This window comes from Clinocottus analis, unplaced genomic scaffold, assembly GCF_023055335.1.
Source record: "Clinocottus analis isolate CAN_PGR_092001 unplaced genomic scaffold, fCliAna1.0.p SCAF_16, whole genome shotgun sequence".
NCBI classification, from domain to species: domain Eukaryota; kingdom Metazoa; phylum Chordata; class Actinopteri; order Perciformes; family Cottidae; genus Clinocottus; species Clinocottus analis.
In genome coordinates, this window is record NW_027175887.1 from 7,926,933 (window position 1) to 7,944,930 (window position 17,998).

General features: G+C 39.0%; 3 protein-coding genes across 4 annotated transcripts; 1 reads left to right on the forward strand and 2 right to left on the reverse strand.

Moving 5' to 3' along the window:
- Positions 1–2,434: 2,434 nt before the first annotated feature.
- LOC137786857 (kinetochore-associated protein DSN1 homolog) lies at positions 2,435–6,223 on the reverse strand. 2 transcript variants are annotated; one of them, XM_068578974.1, is made up of 11 exons: positions 6,166–6,223; positions 5,837–5,885; positions 5,473–5,749; positions 5,288–5,361; positions 4,817–4,889; positions 4,605–4,692; positions 4,057–4,113; positions 3,854–3,925; positions 3,608–3,755; positions 2,813–2,900; positions 2,435–2,705 (listed from the first exon to the last, which is right to left on the reverse strand). In XM_068578974.1, exons 1-11 carry the CDS (start codon positions 6,195–6,197, stop codon positions 2,626–2,628), a joined length of 1,038 nt encoding a protein of 345 aa, XP_068435075.1. In that variant the 5' UTR covers positions 6,198–6,223; the 3' UTR covers positions 2,435–2,625. The 2 variants fall into 2 exon arrangements, with proteins under 2 accessions (XP_068435075.1, XP_068435076.1); XM_068578975.1 differs by lacking the exon at positions 6,166–6,223 and adding an exon at positions 5,964–6,158.
- A 1,963-nt stretch (positions 6,224–8,186) lies between these two features.
- Positions 8,187–16,197, reverse strand: atp13a1 (ATPase 13A1). The gene is made up of 25 exons (XM_068579520.1): positions 15,725–16,197; positions 14,953–15,042; positions 14,596–14,859; positions 14,338–14,493; positions 14,124–14,193; positions 13,921–14,027; positions 13,670–13,799; positions 13,473–13,528; positions 13,222–13,348; positions 12,939–13,076; positions 12,690–12,810; positions 12,366–12,523; positions 11,863–12,038; positions 11,670–11,780; positions 11,436–11,561; positions 11,249–11,357; positions 10,869–11,065; positions 10,487–10,583; positions 10,221–10,405; positions 9,879–9,993; positions 9,597–9,793; positions 9,341–9,483; positions 9,100–9,211; positions 8,884–9,027; positions 8,187–8,783 (listed from the first exon to the last, which is right to left on the reverse strand). Exons 1-25 carry the CDS (start codon positions 16,076–16,078, stop codon positions 8,673–8,675), a joined length of 3,594 nt encoding a protein of 1,197 aa, XP_068435621.1. The 5' UTR covers positions 16,079–16,197; the 3' UTR covers positions 8,187–8,672.
- A 385-nt stretch (positions 16,198–16,582) lies between these two features.
- LOC137787099 (coiled-coil-helix-coiled-coil-helix domain-containing protein 5) lies at positions 16,583–17,973 on the forward strand. Its single transcript, XM_068579354.1, has 4 exons — positions 16,583–16,670; positions 16,915–17,055; positions 17,159–17,310; positions 17,585–17,973. Coding segments are annotated over exons 1-4 (318 nt in total). The 5' UTR covers positions 16,583–16,668; the 3' UTR covers positions 17,608–17,973.
- The last annotated feature ends 25 nt before the right edge of the window (positions 17,974–17,998 follow it).

Here is a 17,998-nt window from a genome sequence, read left to right on the forward strand (position 1 = left end):
GTGCATCAAATATACAGTTTGGTACACAAACCATACAACTGTGTTATTCCTCCAGGTGACAAGATGTGTTTCTTGTACGACCATTGCAAATGGATAGCCCCTTACGTCATCAGCATTGCTTGCTGTTATAATTGGTTCAAACCATTTACCCGATTAATATATGGCGAGACCACGTACCTAAACAACAGGCTTTTCTAATCAAAACTTTGAAAGGAATGCTGCATTACAAATGGGATGGTGCTGGGCACACAGCTGTAAACATTAGAAAACGAGTAATAACAGCGTGTTTAAGTCTCTGCCATTGCACATATGTTTTAAAGATATGTTGGAGAAAGAAACTTTTTTTTTTTTAAAGATAATTGTAACTAATTTGTTGTGTCATTTCATAAGTTGTGCCTAAAAGTCTATTCACTGATGTCGACTTGTGTGGGCAAATTGTGGTAATTACAAGAGCAATATTAAATCTCAAAGCAAAACAGTCCAAACTAACAATATCATTGTGTCCTAAACCCCCAATGAATGAAACATCCCATCAGTTTTCAGTATGAAAATGTTGACAGCACAGATTGAAAACAAGTGTCCTTGTTTTTTGCAAACTGGGCAATTCTGCTGTAGTTTATCACTCAGATCGGAGAGACAGCTTTCCAAGACGAATGGCTGGCTGAATGGATGTGGAGGAGAGCTGCAGCAGCCTTGCTGTACTGAGAAGAGATGATGGGTGTGCATGAGGGAGTAGGACCAACTGGCAGTGGTTTATGCTGACTCTCCACACATCCATCTACTACAATCTGTAGCTAATCAATCTAAAGTTAGAGACAACAAGAATAGAGAATACAGCAAACCTAAACAGTAATTGTTGTTTGCATGTGCATATAATAGGCATATAAGAGTCACAATTCACATTTTTATGGTTTATGCAAGCAGTGGATATTTAACCCATAAAATGTTAAACCTACAACAACCAAACCTCGAATCATTGGGCAGTTAAGTAGAAAAAGAAAATGTTCATATACAAAATAGCAAAAAGAACCCTCCTTTTATTTCTTATTAATAATAGTATATACAAACTAGGAACCTGGTAACGCCCAAGGCACCCTTATCAAAATCAAACACAAATAACTTCAAACATGCCATTAACTTGGGTCATTGAGGATGTTTAAATTGACATCTTATCATACAATTGAAAGTGAGGAGCCGCATGGGGTTATCACCTAACCCCTAAGCTTTGTTAACTTCTTAATACCTTTTATTGTTGGTAATCCATTTAAAGATAATTTCTATAAAACTTTCATTCATTTAAATGCTAAAGCTGCCCTCCTCTCACCCCACAAGCATCAAGCCTCATTTTCATCTAAATAAGAATCGATCTTTCCTGCTGTGCACCATCCTCCCTTACTCACAACTCTCACGGTCACAACCCCACTTGTCTTCTCTGTGCATGTCCCTGTGCTCTCTACTCACTCCCTTGAATACAACCACAAGGAAAATTCACAATACTCCATGTTGAAGACCATAACTGCAAAGCACAGGAAGTCTATTTTTTGTTGGCAATGGGCAAGAAGGGTATTGTTTTTGCTGCAATCACCAGAGAAACAATAAGTGTGAACATTAATAAGTGAAAAGGTCCAAGAGATATAGTGATAACGAACAAAGCTTTGACTGACTGGTACAATGTCAAAGCTTCGTTCTGCATCAGTGACCCAGCCAAATGCAAGAGATGGGGGTGAGTCACTATGGGGGAGGGGCATCCTCCTGAATGGTCAGGGGACACCAATGAAGTGAAATAGATGCAGCACCAAAAGAGTGTGTGCTGAAGATGAGCATGTAAAAAAAGACTATAAATAAATGGGACTTGCAGCAAACTATAGAGCATAATAATCTTTATGTATTTACCAATGTTTAAAATTAATTATTTTCTGTTGTAAAATGGAAAATGGCAGGCTTCCTTACAGCGTTTTTGTTTAAAATATCACCTTACCATCATGGTTCAGCTACTCTTTGTATTGTCACTCTTCAGGATATATTTATAAAATAGTAATAATCATACCCCTTAAAAGGTCACTACATCCAACAACTTCATATATTAAAAACATCTTTGAAAAAACAAAATTTAGAAAAGGTAATTAAATTGAAATATTTCAGTATATTTTATGAATGACCAATAACCTTCTTTTGCAAGTTGTAGAAGTTTTCTGCAACATTTGTCAGTTCCTTTATCCCCAACAGCTGGAAATCTGGTCATAATGGTTTCAGGTTTTTTTCTTAACAGAAAAATCCACTGTGGCCATTCGCCAAGCTTCTCATAATATTGTATGGCAAGCTACTGCCACCTGCTGGCCAAACACACGGATTACCTGAACTATATCCATTACAAGTCTGGCTTCAAATAAACAAATAAATTTGCCTTGCCTTGTCTTCATATGGAGTTGTTTTATTTGAAACAAAAATTATGCAATTTGAGCCCACTCTATCTCATAAAAAGGTGACAAAAAAAGACTGAGCAAGAAACAATATGTTCTTAATTCACATAGGAGCAAAATAACCAGAATATATGAGTATCATAAACAAGTTACAAAGAGTGTTGTTCATTCAATGATTGCTTGTGCTTGCTTCCTGCCAGAGTGACTATGTTGTTGCAGAGGATGAAGGTGCTATGAGGTTCCTGATGAGGTCAGGTGAAAGATCCTGGAATCCTGCTTCTGCCGCTGTTAGAAAAAAAAATATAACCAGATTAAATGTTCAATTGCCATACATTTGTTTATTCTAATTTGTTATTCCATAAAAAAACATGGGAGGTAAATAAAGTAGTTACCCAATCGGCCACTAGTCTCTTTCACCACTAGCTGTGACTGCTCTTTGATGGACAGAAGCTCTCTCACCATCTTACTCTGAGTGTCCATCTACACACAAAAAAGAATTAAAAAAAGAAGGTACAACTGATTACACAACATGTTCAAATACAAATAATATGGTCCAGCTGGTAATTGTTTTTTTAACAGGTCTGACGCCTTCCTATTTGAAGGGTAGTCAGTGTACTCAAAGTCCTTAAAAATCACAACATCATTGTAAATAAAGGGTACATCCCTCAGAAACTCTGCTCCATCAGAGCTGTTCCAAGTTTAATAAACAGTGCTGGCAACATAATTAAACAACCCCACAACTGTACTGTAATACTTTGATTCAAAGGCTGCTAAAGTATGATTGTTGGACATAATGTGACATCAGCTTTCCAACCAAGCTACACAAACAAAATAAATTATATGAAAAACAATTCCGTTTTAAATTTTGCAGAAAAGTGTGTTCTTGTAGAACTCAGCATCTTTAAAGCATTGAACACGTTGCTGCAAGCAAAGTACATGAGTTGATTGCCATCTAGCAAAGTAAATCATGAATTCCTTGTGGACAGCACATAGCTGCACAATAAGCAGCAGCATCTGCTTTGTTTCATCATATTCCCGGATGCCAGCTTCTATGTTTTACCATCCACCACGTGTATATGGTATATAAAGGATCCATCTAGAAATTATAAAAAAAATTACAAACTATTGATACGTTAATGATTAAAAAATGAAATAATTGATACAAAATAAATACATTTCCCACATACAATAATGGCCATAGTGTGAAGCATGGGTTGTTGTCTACAGAGGAGACCGTGATAGTCAGGTTTCCTCTGTATAAAATGGTATTGTGAGGACTGGGCCAAAGATGTAGAGTCTAGTGATACGCCGCCTTTCTGGCCCTGCTCCACTTTCCTGCAACAAAATAAGAGCACATGATTGAAACACAATTGAGAGGATCATATTGACATACTCTTAATACAGTATTTCTCCATGACAGTAAACATGTTCACCTTTCTAATTCCTCTGCTTTACTGTGGTGTTTGTTCAACAGTGCCTCCCAAGAATCACTTTCAGCTTGAAGCCTAAAACACAACACAGGCTGGTAAACTTAAGAACCTCATGTGGTTGATCACGCCATTTGCGTTTTTAAGTTTGAACGTATGGTTTGCATGAATATTTTGGATGCGTTATCGTGATATAAGTAACAACTTGCCTATTGATCGCGTTCTGGACCTTTTCCATGGCTTTTTGCACTACAGGATCACTCAAACTGAAAGAAAACAATAGAGGCATGAATCCAATATAAGAACAAAACTAATTTTCTATATATATATATATATATATATATATATATATATATATATATATATATATATATATATGATATATATATGATATATATATGATATATATATATGATATATATATATATATATATATGATATATATATATATATATGATATATATATATATATATATATATGATATATATATATATATATATGATATATATATATATATATATGATATATATATATATATATATATGATATATATATATATATATGATATATATATATATATGATATATATATATATATGATATATATATATATATGATATATATATATATATATGATATATATATATATATATATATATATATATATATATATATATATATATATATATATATCATATATATATATCATATATATATATATATATGATATATATATATATATATATATAAACAATACCTGGCTGCTGTAGCAGGGAGTTGACAATCTCCTGGTTCATCGCGTATGCTTTTGGTCAGACAACCCCACTCGTTCTGCATGTGCTCAACTGCACCAAGGAAGACAGAGAACATGGATGAGAAAATAACTTTAACTTAATATTTATATGACCATTCAGTTGAAATATAGAGCCCTATGATATATGTACCAAATGCAGCAGTGCAAGTACTTACCTTGTTTGTGAAAAGACTCTAGTGAAGTGTTCGGGACTGACTGCAGCGAACTTTGAGTTCTTTCTATTGCCAGCTAGGGACAAAGCAGAGCCGTGTAGAATCATTCATTTTGGTTCTTGATAACATAATTAGGGCATCTTCAGCCGAGTAAGTACTTGTGCATAAAACATAACATCTTATACGTCAAAGTTGTGAAAATAAAATCAAGTAAATCAAATGTTTTTTCTCTTATGACACCAATTTTAATACAATGCAAAAACACTAGTTATAACTTGCAATCCAATATGTGTATTTTTCATGTTTCAGGGAGTATGAACCTATACTTGTTAAACAACACGTTAGTTTAGTGAAAAAAGATATTCATCTCAAACAGTCAATACCAAAGAGATGAAAAGTCACCTTTTGTAACTGCTCATTCAATGTGTCACATGTTGTCACAACTAATTTAACCCCAAACTATGAACCCCTCACCTTCATTGAAGCCTCCATTAATTTCTCAAGCCTCTCCTGCTGTGATAGGGATGCACTTATGCTCCGGCACAAAACTTCAATAGACACAAAAATAGGAATTTATAATGCAAAACAAGCAACAACAACAACAACAACAAAAAGACAAAACCCAATGATGATTAGTACAAGAAAAGCAGCCATCTCACCCTGATACGGGTTTGGAAGGGCAGGGAGAGAGCGCCGGGTTATAGTGGCTCTCCTCCAGGATTTCCTCCGCGCAGTGGGGTCGACTGCGGGGCTTGAAGGTCGCTCCTTGTCTTCTGTCTGCATTTCTAGTTTGTCTGTTTCTGACTGTTTTCCTTCCACTGTATCTGCAGTCCGTGAGCTGCTTGATGGAATGACGCTACGAGGAGATTTGTTTGGGGGCGGCGTGCTGGGGGTCGTGGAGGAGCATCTTTTCGATGTTTGCTTAACTGCGTCGACCTTGATACATTGAAGAAAGTTGACAAATAGCACGAATAGTTGTGTATGGCGTTCATTAGTTAGCTAACTAGTTTTTAAATGTTTTACCTCATTTCGGGAAACGTTGACGTCATCAACAACAGAGACAGTTCCGCAACTGCGAAAACATTTTGTAAATTTAAAAGCCAACGTTGACGTAACGCTACAGGAAACAAATATCAGTGAAAATACTTACATTTTTGAGTAAATTAAGTTACTTTACTCCTGAGATTAGCTGATGCTTTGGTAGCTGTTCAAGATTACTTAACGCAACATTAATAACTTGCTTCGGGAAAAAGCAAAACTCAAGCGGATGTAAAGCTTTACTTCATTTTCTCAATACTCGTTTTTAAAAAAAGTTAAGTCGGTTGTCGCAATGGTAAAATAAGAATACAAACCCTTGTTCGGCGTCTGTGTGTTTTTCCGCCATTTTTTCTTTCGAATACTTTTTCTCCACAGCGCGCGCCCAACAAGCCAAACCCTTCTAACCTCAAGCATCATGGGAAATGTAGTGCGATTGTAAGACAATCGACTGAAACGTGATATAAAGCTCAAGACAAAGATTATTTGTCGTCGCTGTTATAATGTAATAAAAACGATTTTCCAATTTTATTTGCAATAGAGAATAATTATACTGAAAATATAAATAAAAAAAACTTCAACTTGTGTTTATGCTTTCAGGAAAACAAATGAGATGATCTATACAACTTTATGAGAATGTCATCCATTAGGAGTTGCATGATTATCCACAGTTTAGGTCATATGACTTTAGGAATATTATTTCATATATTTAAAAGACAATATTTTATTGAGGAAACCACAATGCAGGCCACAATTACAGTTTCTGTATGTGGCCTTGGGGTGGAGAAAACTATTAATCAACTTCCGAAACCCCCTCAAGTATTATTGACCCACCCCGATCCTCTTTGTAGACATTGGTTGAACTTCTAATATCTAACTGAAGAGTTCCTCAGCTGGTTATTCAGAGTTCTTGTGCTTTGGCCTCAAGAGTTTAAGACATGTGCTCAACAGCTTTAGCCTCCTTTGTGGCATTTTCCAACCGTTGGCTATTTGCTTTGTTCTTGCAATATATCTGCAGTGTTGCTCAGTCTTGAACTCCACCTAAAATGACCTTTTCTCACTGTACTTGTCGTTCATGTGGCCTCCCCTTATCCAGTCAACACTCACCCAAACTTTTCAGGGAACTACACATACATTACTTTTCTTGAGTTTTTTTTTATTTTTTTAATCATTTTACATGCTGTGCTTAGAGTCTGTATATCCCCTGATCTCCACATTTTGGCTCCAGCATTCCTCTGAGAAGCATCTTACAGTAATCTTGAAATCCATTTTGGGAAATTTCATGACTTCTGAATGTGATGTTTACATAGATGGACTATATATATATATATATATATATATATATATATATATATATATATATATATATATATATATATATATATATATATATATATATATATATATATATATATATATATTTTTTTTTTTTTTGACAGTCACTTTGAGCATATACTCCAGTTCATTGTAACCTACTGAAATGTGTTCAGTCACCGTTAAGCATTCCAATAACTATAAAATAAATGCAACTGCCTGCAATAGTTACAAATAATACGTTAATACAAATAATCAGAAATATAATACCGGCAACGTAACTTTTAGATTAAAGGAAAAAAGGTTTAACTGTTTAGAGGTATATGGGGTTGTTGAACACAACTTGTTCATTGACTTGACTCTTTTAGCCCAAGCATAAATCCTCCCATTTTCCATTTTTAAACTGCAAATGTACTATAATGCATCAGCCTTTAAACTATGTATTTTTGTTAAACATTTTCTAAATTCAAAATTTTGTTTAACAAATCATGAATGTAGCGATACATGTGTTGCATTACATTAGGAAAAAAGAATAATAGAATTTCTTTTGGGATTTCAGGGCCCTTTAACCACTCCTTATTGCTGAATGCTAGGTACAGTTCATGATTTACAATGCATGGATTGGATTTGTTTAAGATGCTCTAGTTTGTTCATCAAACAAAAGTTTAAGTAGATTTATATTAAAGATAAATAGCAAACAGTTATCTACAGCTGATCTCTAAGACCAGCATGTTAGGTAGTTAAGATCAGTTGGTAAGTTAACACAAAGTTCACAAGCTTTTCTTCTTGTTTCATGAGATGGCATGTTTGTGACATCTGTCCAATGATAAACTTACACATTAGAAATGTCTTTCTTTGTGCAGTTTAACTAAACTCTCGTACCTTAATTATTCTTTACTTACCTACTTACAGGAACAGGATAGCTCATGATCAGATGGACATGCTCATTCTGTCCTGAAGTTGTACTGATGCGCCGACACATCAGTACATGTACTTGACAAAACACTTGGCAGACTTCATAATTTGTATCTGTAAGTCTTTATAAGTCTGTTAGAGATGTTTTTCACTTTTTACAAAATCAAGGAGAGGAATCAAAAAACTCAAAAACACTTGTGCAATTCTCTCAGAGAATGCCCTTCCAGTGTTTCTGTATGTTTCCCTCTGGCTGGCACACAGTCTCGCACTCCACTCAATACTGCTGTCTTCATGGCCTTGTGTAGCAGCGGGGAGGGACAGATGAGGAAAGAGAGAGAAATGTTAAAAAAAAGGGGTTTATGAATAAAACAAAGAGAGGATTGAAGAAAAGCGCTGATGAAAATGGAGACGCGCAGATGGTTAAGGAGGGGCAGAGCAGGATGAGCGAAGGGATACACGGAGTGTACAGTACTGCACGCCATGACTGTCTCAGCTGTCTTGTGTAAGTCACAACAGCTTTAATTCTCCTGCTCCAAAGTCTTCTCTCCCTTTACAGTTTGCTTGGTAAGGGCAGTGGTCACCATTGGCACTGAGATCAAGAAGGCAGCCTGAGAGTTCCTTTGCCCAGCAGGAACTGCAAGACACGATCCACAAGCAGAGCGGCGACAAAGTCCACAACTAGAACCTGCGCAATGATGAATTTGAACTGCAAGGAAGTAAACAGGAAGAAAGTTACCTCATGTAGAACATCCTTATTACAAGGTGATTTCAACAAAACATTTCATGGTCAAATGATGTAAGCTCACCTCAGTTGGAATATCTACGAGAGCAAACTGTTCATTGAATTCTGGTGAGGAACCAGTAAGAAGTCCCACAATCGCTAAACCTGACAGAGCGATACTCCATAGTAGGGGTCGATTCTCGGTGAGAGACTCCATGAAGGGGTGACCCTTTTGAACACAACAAGACATGGTGTGAGTTTAAAGAACGCAAAGACAAGAAACACTCATGGGATTAAGTACCTTGTAGTTAATGGCAAAGGTGGCCATCTGCATGGCCATGGACATTATGTACACGGTGCTGTTGATGAGACTGGGTTCAAACTCTTTATATAGATCTGCAAAGCGCTCCGCTCTGCAAAAGAGAAAGGAAAAGCAAACTGTTATTGTAATGTATTAAGGTAGTGTTATTAATGTAAATATTTAACTTGTGAAGCAGAATTGCTGTTTGTTTCTTCTCTCTTTCTATCTGAAAGTGATTTACCTGGGCGGACTTCTGCTTTGTGCCTCTTTGTAAAGATACACCAGACTACAGAAGTGAACAGCAAACTGTAGCAGCACAGTCAACACTGTATAAAGGTTGAAGATGTTTGGTAAGGGCCGCTCTCGAGACAACGTTTTCAGTGGCTGTGTAGACAAAGAAACAGGAGACATGTCATTGTAGAAGATAAACATCAAGTATAGATTACCTTGGTAGGAGAACAATATATCAAAAGCAACTAATTGTCATAAATTCTCACCTTTGATCGAGAGATGAAGAGGAAACATCCCGCCAAGAGCAAGCCCTGCAGTGTCGCCTGAAAATCGCTGAACTTGACCCCCTCGAGGTAGAGTACAGACTGGCTGTAGGCCAGCACCAGAGCATTGAGAGCGAGGATCTTGAACATCTGGAGCGTTGTCACCAGAGTGCAACGGCCTTGCTTTATTACATGGCAGACTAAGGGTAAGGGAGTGAAAGAGTTCAGAGGTGGGGAGCAGCTTCATGTTCAGATCTTTTGAAATTATAAACATGTGTTACTCACTGCACTGTATGGAGGAGAGTTTGGAGGTGAAGGGTGCAGCAATGGAGGCATCACCCAGTTTCACTACTTGTACTTGATCCTCTTCAAGTTCCCGTAAGACTTGATTGATCCTCTCCTGTTTCAGAATAAACCCTGATGTTTAGACCAGTGCACTATAACTCTAATATTTCAATGAATGGCACATTTATTATTGTTTTGAGCAGATTTTATTAACATTGGAAACTGGGGAGGAGGCTAACATGGGACTGTAGTTAGTATGCTGTATTTGTTGTAGTCACTGTAAGTCAGTGGAAAACATTTCCTGTAATAAACAGTAAGTAGGTCCTTCTTGAAGCTACACACCTTTTGTGCTGCAAGCTGCTCTTCTCTCTGGGTCATCGCTCTCTGCCTGGCTGCCCTGGAGCTCAGTTTGCCTCCTGAACTGGCAGGTGGTAAAGGTCTGGGTTCAGCTATGGGCGCCTCCTTTTCTCTCCCCCTTTTTTTTCTTTCAGGCATGCGCTCAGGAGCGTTGGCTAAAAGAGCAACACCTAAGGAAAAAGATCATCACTACTTGCTGGGGTTATACATAGGAACACATGCTTTCAGTCTTGGTGCTTCATGAAGCTTACCTATATGGGCATGTTTCAGAGCTCCAACATCATTTGTGCCATCACCACACATCAGTGTCACATAACCCAGCCCCTTTAGACTTGTGATGACAAATTCCTGAAACAAAACCGGAACTTATTGTAGCTAATAGTTTCCATACTACAACTCAAGTTCACCCATAAGATATTTTTGTACATTGTTGCATACAGTAACATCAATTTGTCATACTCAAAATTAGTGAACAAAGAAGCCTTTGTTCTTTGATTAAAACCTCACCATCTGACATTGACTATTGATGTTTGAGATGGCTTAACATTTTACGCTATAAAATGACATTGTAGCTGTGATTTATAAACTTCAACACAACATCTTGTTGTATGTATGTTGGTTTTTGGGACCTACCTTCTGTTTTGGACTGACTCGAGCAAACACTTGTATGTGAGGCAAAAGGGCGTGGAGAAGTGGGAGGTCACAGGTCAGTTTAGCTAGCCCCTCCCCTGTTACACACAAGTCAAACTCACTGACAAATGACGGAACGGCGGAGCAAGGGGGCAGTGGTACATGCACACTGCCATCAATGGACTCCCACTGCCACTCAGCTGGAAAAAAAAATTACATCAGGGGTAAGTGATTCTGTACTTTGTCTGTCCTTGGTAACAACACCAACTGCAAATATATTACTACAAGAATATTTATGCCCTTTAATGACAATCTTTATGACAGTTCTCCAATGACAACCTTGAGTAATGCATGTAATTCTGTAAAGTGATGACTTGTCTTACCCCGACCAGGGCTTGGCTGTAATACAAGTGTGTGTTCTTTCTGGATGAAGTGGAGCTCTCTTGCTACATGGCAGGCTGTTAGAGGGTTGTCGCCTGTAATCATCACCACCTGAAAGCAAAGGGAGAGGATTTATCTCTCTTGTAATTTTAGTTTGTATGCACAATTGTGTCTTGTTAGCATATTTACATGATGAGATGCCTCCTGGATCTCTCTGATGACAGCCTTGCTGTCACTCTTGAGCGGGCAGGACACAACCATGAACCCAACAAAATGCAAGTCACACTCCAGCGCATCACGACTCATCTCACGGACCTATTAGAACCCAAAAAGATCCATCTCAGTTTGGAACTAAATACAATCCCATCAGACCAGACTACTACGGACAATCTATGATAGCTTGGCGTAAAATGAAATAAGAACCTGCTGATGAGTGAGGTGTCCCATCTCTTTGTAACCCAAGGCCAGCACTCTAGCCCCTTCCCGAGACATTTCCTTGTGGACTTCATCATAATTCGCCGGACATTCTGAGAACTAGGATCACAGAAACATTAGGGCACAATTAAGAAAAAACAATTATGCTAGACTCGAGCATGTATGTACAAAGGATATGTACCATTCCTCTGAGTGTCTCTGGAGCTCCCTTGACAGTTGAGATGTAGCAGAGTTCAGTGGAGCCGAGTTTCTCATAGGACCCCAACACTGACATCCTCTTTAGAGCGCTGGCGAAGTGGAAACGCTGGTGGATCTTAAGAACCTGGGTTTTGATGCCTCGTGGGAACACCTTTTCATCTGGTCAAAGTGACAAGAGTCAATGTGACACACACACTAAAGTACTGTTCTATTAAGAGGAAAGGTACCAAAACACTACCATCAACATTAAAATGCAATGCATTTAAAGAACAGCATTACTTGTAGGTGAACTGGTCAAATTACACCACCAAGCTGTACACGGCAGGTTCAGTGCAACCTCAAAGACTATACTGAAAGTCGAAAACAAATGCAAATTTGTGATTTTAAGTAGCACAATAAAAACATGCTCATGTCTTCATTGTGCTACTAAAAACACACCTGCCACTGCCCTGCACTGTGCATTTAGCTAAAGTAATTTCCCTTTACCTTTAGTGAGGGTCCAGTCAGCTGCAGTCAGCATGGCCTTCTCTAGTGGATCTCCGACCAGCTGTCCATCATCCAGAGTGACCAGTGAGTGACAGGTGGCTACCACCCGATGCGTCTCAATAGGGATCTCAGACACAGGCATCACCTCCTTTCCTTCTCTGTCATAAATGCAAACACCAGCCGATTACTTCAACTCCAAACACCAGCCGATTACTTCAACTCCAAACATTTACTAACATTGACCATAGCATAGTATAGTTTGTGTGCATGCTTCAGAAATATAATGTTTAAATTAGGACACAAAGAATGGTTAGCAGGGTTTACCTGAGGCCTGCTACTCCTCGTACCACCAGGCTGTCACTGGTCAGTGTTCCTGTTTTGTCAAAACAGCAAACTTCCACCTTCCCTGCAAATGGTATCCTGAAAGGCTCTGTGCAGAATACATCTAAGCAGGGGAAGAAAAAGAACATTCAAATTAACCACTGCTGTGAGAAGCTTTGTATTGTAAGATGCATTATCCAGGTTCTTAATGTCTATTCAACACACATGCAAAGCGAGCACACAAAGACATACAAAGTTTAGCCAGGGCGATGAGAGACGTGTTAACTGCCAGAGAAAGCTCTATGGGGAGTTCTGGTGGAACAACCGAAGTGAGGATTAACGTGCACTCTAGAAACAGCTTGTAGCGGTTCCTGCTGGCATCCTTGGTCCCTGAGGGAGTAATACAAAGCACAAATATAGTATTTAGATACTATACTTCTCTCTTCACCTCCAGCTCTTAGCCATCACTTTGACAATGACAATGTCTGTGTTAAATAAGAATTACATTTGAATTAATTGATTGAGTGCTCCTCACCTTCTACCCACACATAAAGAGCTGCAGCAATGGCGAACACAAGGAGGAAGAGGATGAAGATGAAAGTCTCCAAGTTGTTTGCAGTCACTCTCTTCACACCAAAGAGGATGGTTCGTAACAGTTTACCCTGGAGGAAAGTTTACACACAATCAGTATTTTTTTTACAGCTGACTCAACAAAAATAGAATTAAAATGCATGATCAGAAAAAAAGGGAGAGTAGTAAAAAAGACACACGAAGCAACATCCTCACCTGTGAGGTGTAGAATCCTGTTCTCAGTACATAGGCCACACACCCGTTGTCTACAGCTGCACATAAAGGACAAGATTAATGCATCTTGATAGAATTAATGAACACTAACAATTAGATGCACTATTGAATTCACTCATTTAACTGCCAGTATGTATGTGGTTGGTAAGAAATAAATTAAGTGAGGAATCACTGCTTACGTTTGAGTCCAGCGCTGGCCTTCAAAGGGGGGCTGTGTTGGACCACTTTTGTCCCTCCAGAGATGATGTGAAGTCGAGAGTCTAGCTGAACGTCTAAGATTCGCTCAGGGTCTAAGTCCTCCACTGGTTCCTGCACACTCCATAATATTAGCAGTCAGTTTGACACCCCACAATAATACCATGCCGTTTAGAATAGTTGAGGCTTACATTCACAGGCCTTCAGCTCTGTATAATGTTAAAATGCCTCTAACCTTCATTTGGGGCACTGATTCTCCAGTCAGCATGGCCTCGTCCACAATGCAACGACCCCTCAGGAGCAGCACATCACAAGGTACCAAGTTGTCCTGGGGCGAACGTCCTATCAAGTACAGAATACACATTAAAAACACACACTAAGAGAGTTGATCTGTGGTTTGTGGTGAGAAGTCATAAAAAGTGTTGATAGGACATTTACCTATTGATACAATGTCACCAGGGACAAGCTCATCACTTGAAATAGGTCTCCACTTCCTGTTGCGATATACCTGGCACAAAATACAACAAATTAATTAGGAATTATTTAAATACATTGGAAATATACTGTAAATGATGGATCTTTCCGATGCAAAAAAAGTTCGCTTATAACTATAAAAACGTTTGTACTAAATGTTAAACTTGATCAAGCCCACCTGGATCATGTAGGGCTTGTTTCCCATTCGGCGGATCTCGGACATATTCCTCATTTGCTGCTGGACCAGGGAGGCCTCGAACGCCACCAGCATGAACAGTGTGAAAACACTGTAGTACCAGTACTCGTCCAGACACCACAGCCCCACACAGAACACCTGGTGGAAGGCAGTCACGAATACAAGGTCAACCACATCATATCAAAAGCCATTAAACAAAAGCACAACAACAAACTTTCACTCACACAAATACACACATACCTGGAAAACAAAAAAGGGAGCTGTGGCCCTCTCTTTGAAGAGTTCGAGGAAATCTGGCACCATCATCTCAGCTCGATTGGTGCCGTAACACTTTTCTGCAGCTCTGAGTTCGGCCTCCTCCTGGTAGCCACGCCAGGACTGAAAGTTGCCCATTGGGTTGTTTATGGGAAAAGCTATTGGAAGGAAACATTTCTTTTCCCTGTGGTCAAAAATGTAGCGGATTTTTTGAAACTCCAAAGATAAAATTTCATCCCCATTCTCATCCTGTTGGTCAGAAAAAAAGGGAAATACAATTTAAATTACAGCATTCATTCATTCACAACTCGAAGCATATTGAGAGAAAATATGTGCACTGACCTGGTCTCTCTGTAGTGCCACAAGCTCGGCAGAACCGTTGTTTGGGGTCGGTATGACCTTTGCCAGCGTGGCCTTGTTTGGGTCTGGTTCCTGTGTATACAATTGAATATGTGACAGATTAACAGGCCGTGGCATGTCATTGTTATGTTTGGTATCACTGTGTGCCTCTGGAGCTTTGTCCCTCTCAAACAAGACATGCCCTTACATGTAACATTTGACTGCAAAAATGGTTTCTGATTATGTTGCTAAAAGAAAACTATTTCAATGTTTTTGTAGGATCGAGGCTCTCTTATACAACTGCTCACTGTAACAAAATTGTGGTGCCGTTATTATTATTATTATGTCATGAAACACAATTTAGTCTGGTAAACCTTTGGGACAAAGCTACTCGTATGTTGTCTCATGATATACTCTCGAATGCTAGTTTAAAATGGCACTTTCACACAGAATAGGTGACTATATCAATCAGTAATCGGTCTTTAGGTTTGCATGATACATATTGTTTAATGTACAAGTAAAATCACACAAATCGATAAACTCTAGACGGAAAGAAAACACGGCAATCTCCCAATGCCTATGAAAGTGTTTTACACAACATAATCATGATATCATGTACACAAATCCCTTTGATCAAGGCATGTATCCAGTCAGTGCTCCTAGGTTCATGCCGACCCTGCCTTTTGATCTCTGAATACAAGCGATATGGAAAAGGAGTGGGGTCCAAACATCGGTAGACATTCTCACTGTTATTGTTGTTATAACATATGTTTACCTTAGAACAAGTGAGCCAACAGTGCGCGTGCACGGACCAATAACCGGAGAGCGCTGTAAGAACGTGCGCGATCCCGATAGCGGCTAGAGACAGGAGGCCTGCCTCCGGATACTCGGAGGCACCATACACTCCTAACCACACGTACAGCCAGCCTGGGTAGAGAACAGCCAAAAAAGGGAGGACGGTGCCGTGTAGTAGCCGGGGCCTGCGCCTGTACAGCGTCACCGAGCTCACCAGCTCGTCGCCGGTGACGCTGTCATGCTGCTTGTGGTTCTCAAAGGGGGCCATTTGCAGTTCACCCGGTCCCTGGATCCCGTCTGCATCCAAACCCCCCTCTTTCTTGACGTCATTCATTGTACTTTACTCTCACCTCTGCCCCCCCTCTATCGTCCCCCGCCACCCTGTCGTGCTGTAGCCGGTAAAAATACGCTTCTATCCACGGCGCGGTGCTCGGTCGAGCCTTCAGAGCCCGTTTACTGAATCGCTCGTTCTCTGACCGTCGCTTCCGCATACGTAACCACGCAAAGACACGCAAGGTTGACTTGGCACAGCATGTTAAAACCAGAAAAATTGAACATTAATTATCTGCCATACAGTTAAATTATGTTGTTTTGGTTAAGGTTTTTGTAACACTTTAATTAAAAGATTCTTTTGATCAAATTCCGACTACATTTATTATTTAACGCTTCAGTTATACGATGTATAAAGTAACTTCCCCTTTAATAAATATATCGTCATCACAGAGGCGGAACCAGAACGAGAGATTGACACAAACCTGAACCAATAGAATTACATAACCATTGTAGAGTGATATCTTTCCAACCAATCAGGTATTGAAGGGTACGCGTCGTGTTTCCGCACAGACATGGCTCCACATGCAGAAGTACTGGTACTATAACCTTGATTGATCAGCTTCTTCGCTTGAGACAACCTAGAAGAGCAACATGTAAGACATTTAAATATGGTTGATACCACCATTACATAAACAACTATGATCTCTAGTCTAGGAAAGTCTTTGCATATTGTAAGTAGAGCCAGTCTCCAAATTAAGCCGTGTTCTACTTTGTGAATCAGCATGCATCCTCCACAAACCTATTGCTGACAGACCAAGTTTGTTAGGTTGATGACCGATAGCTAATTGGACTGCTCTATAATCACTGATCGATTTATATGCATCTGTTACCTTTCAGGCAGGCTGCTATGGATATCACGGCAAAGTATTGCCATAAAGAAATGGAGGCATATGGGTCATGTGTGGCCTCTAACCCATCAACATGGCAGTCAAAGTGTCATGAACTGAAGATAAAGGTTGCAGGGTGCACATCATCACAGTAAGGCAACGCACTTGTAAATCCCTTCCCATTTACCTCAACATTTCTACACCCACATGTTGTAAGTGCATTTGTATCCAACCACTACATCTTATTTTTGCAGCCCAGTGATTCAGAAGATCAAACAGGATTGCGCCACAGAGTTTGTAGAGTTTGAGCGCTGCCTGAGAGAAAACCAGGACAAACCTACCTCCTGCTCATTACATGTGACTCGCTTTCTAGGATGTGCGGAGACAGTAGACCTCAGTGGAGTGGGTAAGTCCTTGCTGAAATTGAACATACACAAATCACAACCCCACAAAAACAATTGTAAAAACTTGTGAAAATAAATTTTATACAAAATAAATTAAAATGCGCAGATTTTGTTGTCACACTGTTTTTTGCATGCTGGTTGTTCAGACTTGCAGCAGCTTTGCTCGTCATCTTAAAAAGACACATTGGTTTTCATGTCTAAACATAATATTGCACCATTCTTGAGAGGTATCATTTTAAGATACTAATAAATTCCTTTTCTTTTTTCCATTCATAGATGCAGTGCCTCAGCCATCGTAACACTCCAACATCTTCCATGACCTTCAGATTACTACTGTTTTAACAGCAGGGCAAATGGGCTGGTTTTACATTCATCCCAATCATGTTAATTTATACTGTGTAGGTTAGGATACCTGCGTTCGTTGTGTGACTTATTTAGACTCTCTTCAGCAAAGATAAATATGAATGCAACATTACAACTGTGAGTTAGACAGGTTGTGTAGAATATTCAATTACTGCATTTTCTTCTCGTACTCCTCATGTAAATGTTGTATTCATGTGAAGATAACATTTATAATTGCCTGTATGCAAGAACTCAGTTTTTTTTTACAGATTTTTATTGAACCATCTCATTAAAATTTACATCAGACTTGTATTACTCATCCAGTGTGGTCATCCTCTGTTGTTTTCT

Coding starts and splice junctions, on each gene's coding strand:
- LOC137786857 (XM_068578974.1), bottom strand. CDS start 6,197: ATGGCGGAAAAACACACAGACGCCGAACAAGG. Junction 5,886..6,165: donor CACACAGACGCCGAACAAGG/GTTTGTATTCTT, acceptor ATGTTTTCGCAG/TTGCGGAACTGTCTCTGTTG. Junction 4,114..4,604: donor CTCCCTGCTACAGCAGCCAG/GTATTGTTTATA, acceptor GTTTTCTTTCAG/TTTGAGTGATCCTGTAGTGC.
- atp13a1 (XM_068579520.1), bottom strand. CDS start 16,078: ATGAATGACGTCAAGAAAGAGGGGGGTTTGGATGCAGACGGGATCCAG. Junction 9,484..9,596: donor TCTTCATCTCTCGATCAAAG/GTGAGAATTTAT, acceptor TTGTCTACACAG/CCACTGAAAACGTTGTCTCG. Junction 8,784..8,883: donor TCGTAGATATTCCAACTGAG/GTGAGCTTACAT, acceptor ACTTCCTTGCAG/TTCAAATTCATCATTGCGCA.
- LOC137787099 (XM_068579354.1), top strand. Junction 17,056..17,158: donor GCAGGGTGCACATCATCACA/GTAAGGCAACGC, acceptor TTATTTTTGCAG/CCCAGTGATTCAGAAGATCA. Junction 17,311..17,584: donor AGTAGACCTCAGTGGAGTGG/GTAAGTCCTTGC, acceptor TTCCATTCATAG/ATGCAGTGCCTCAGCCATCG.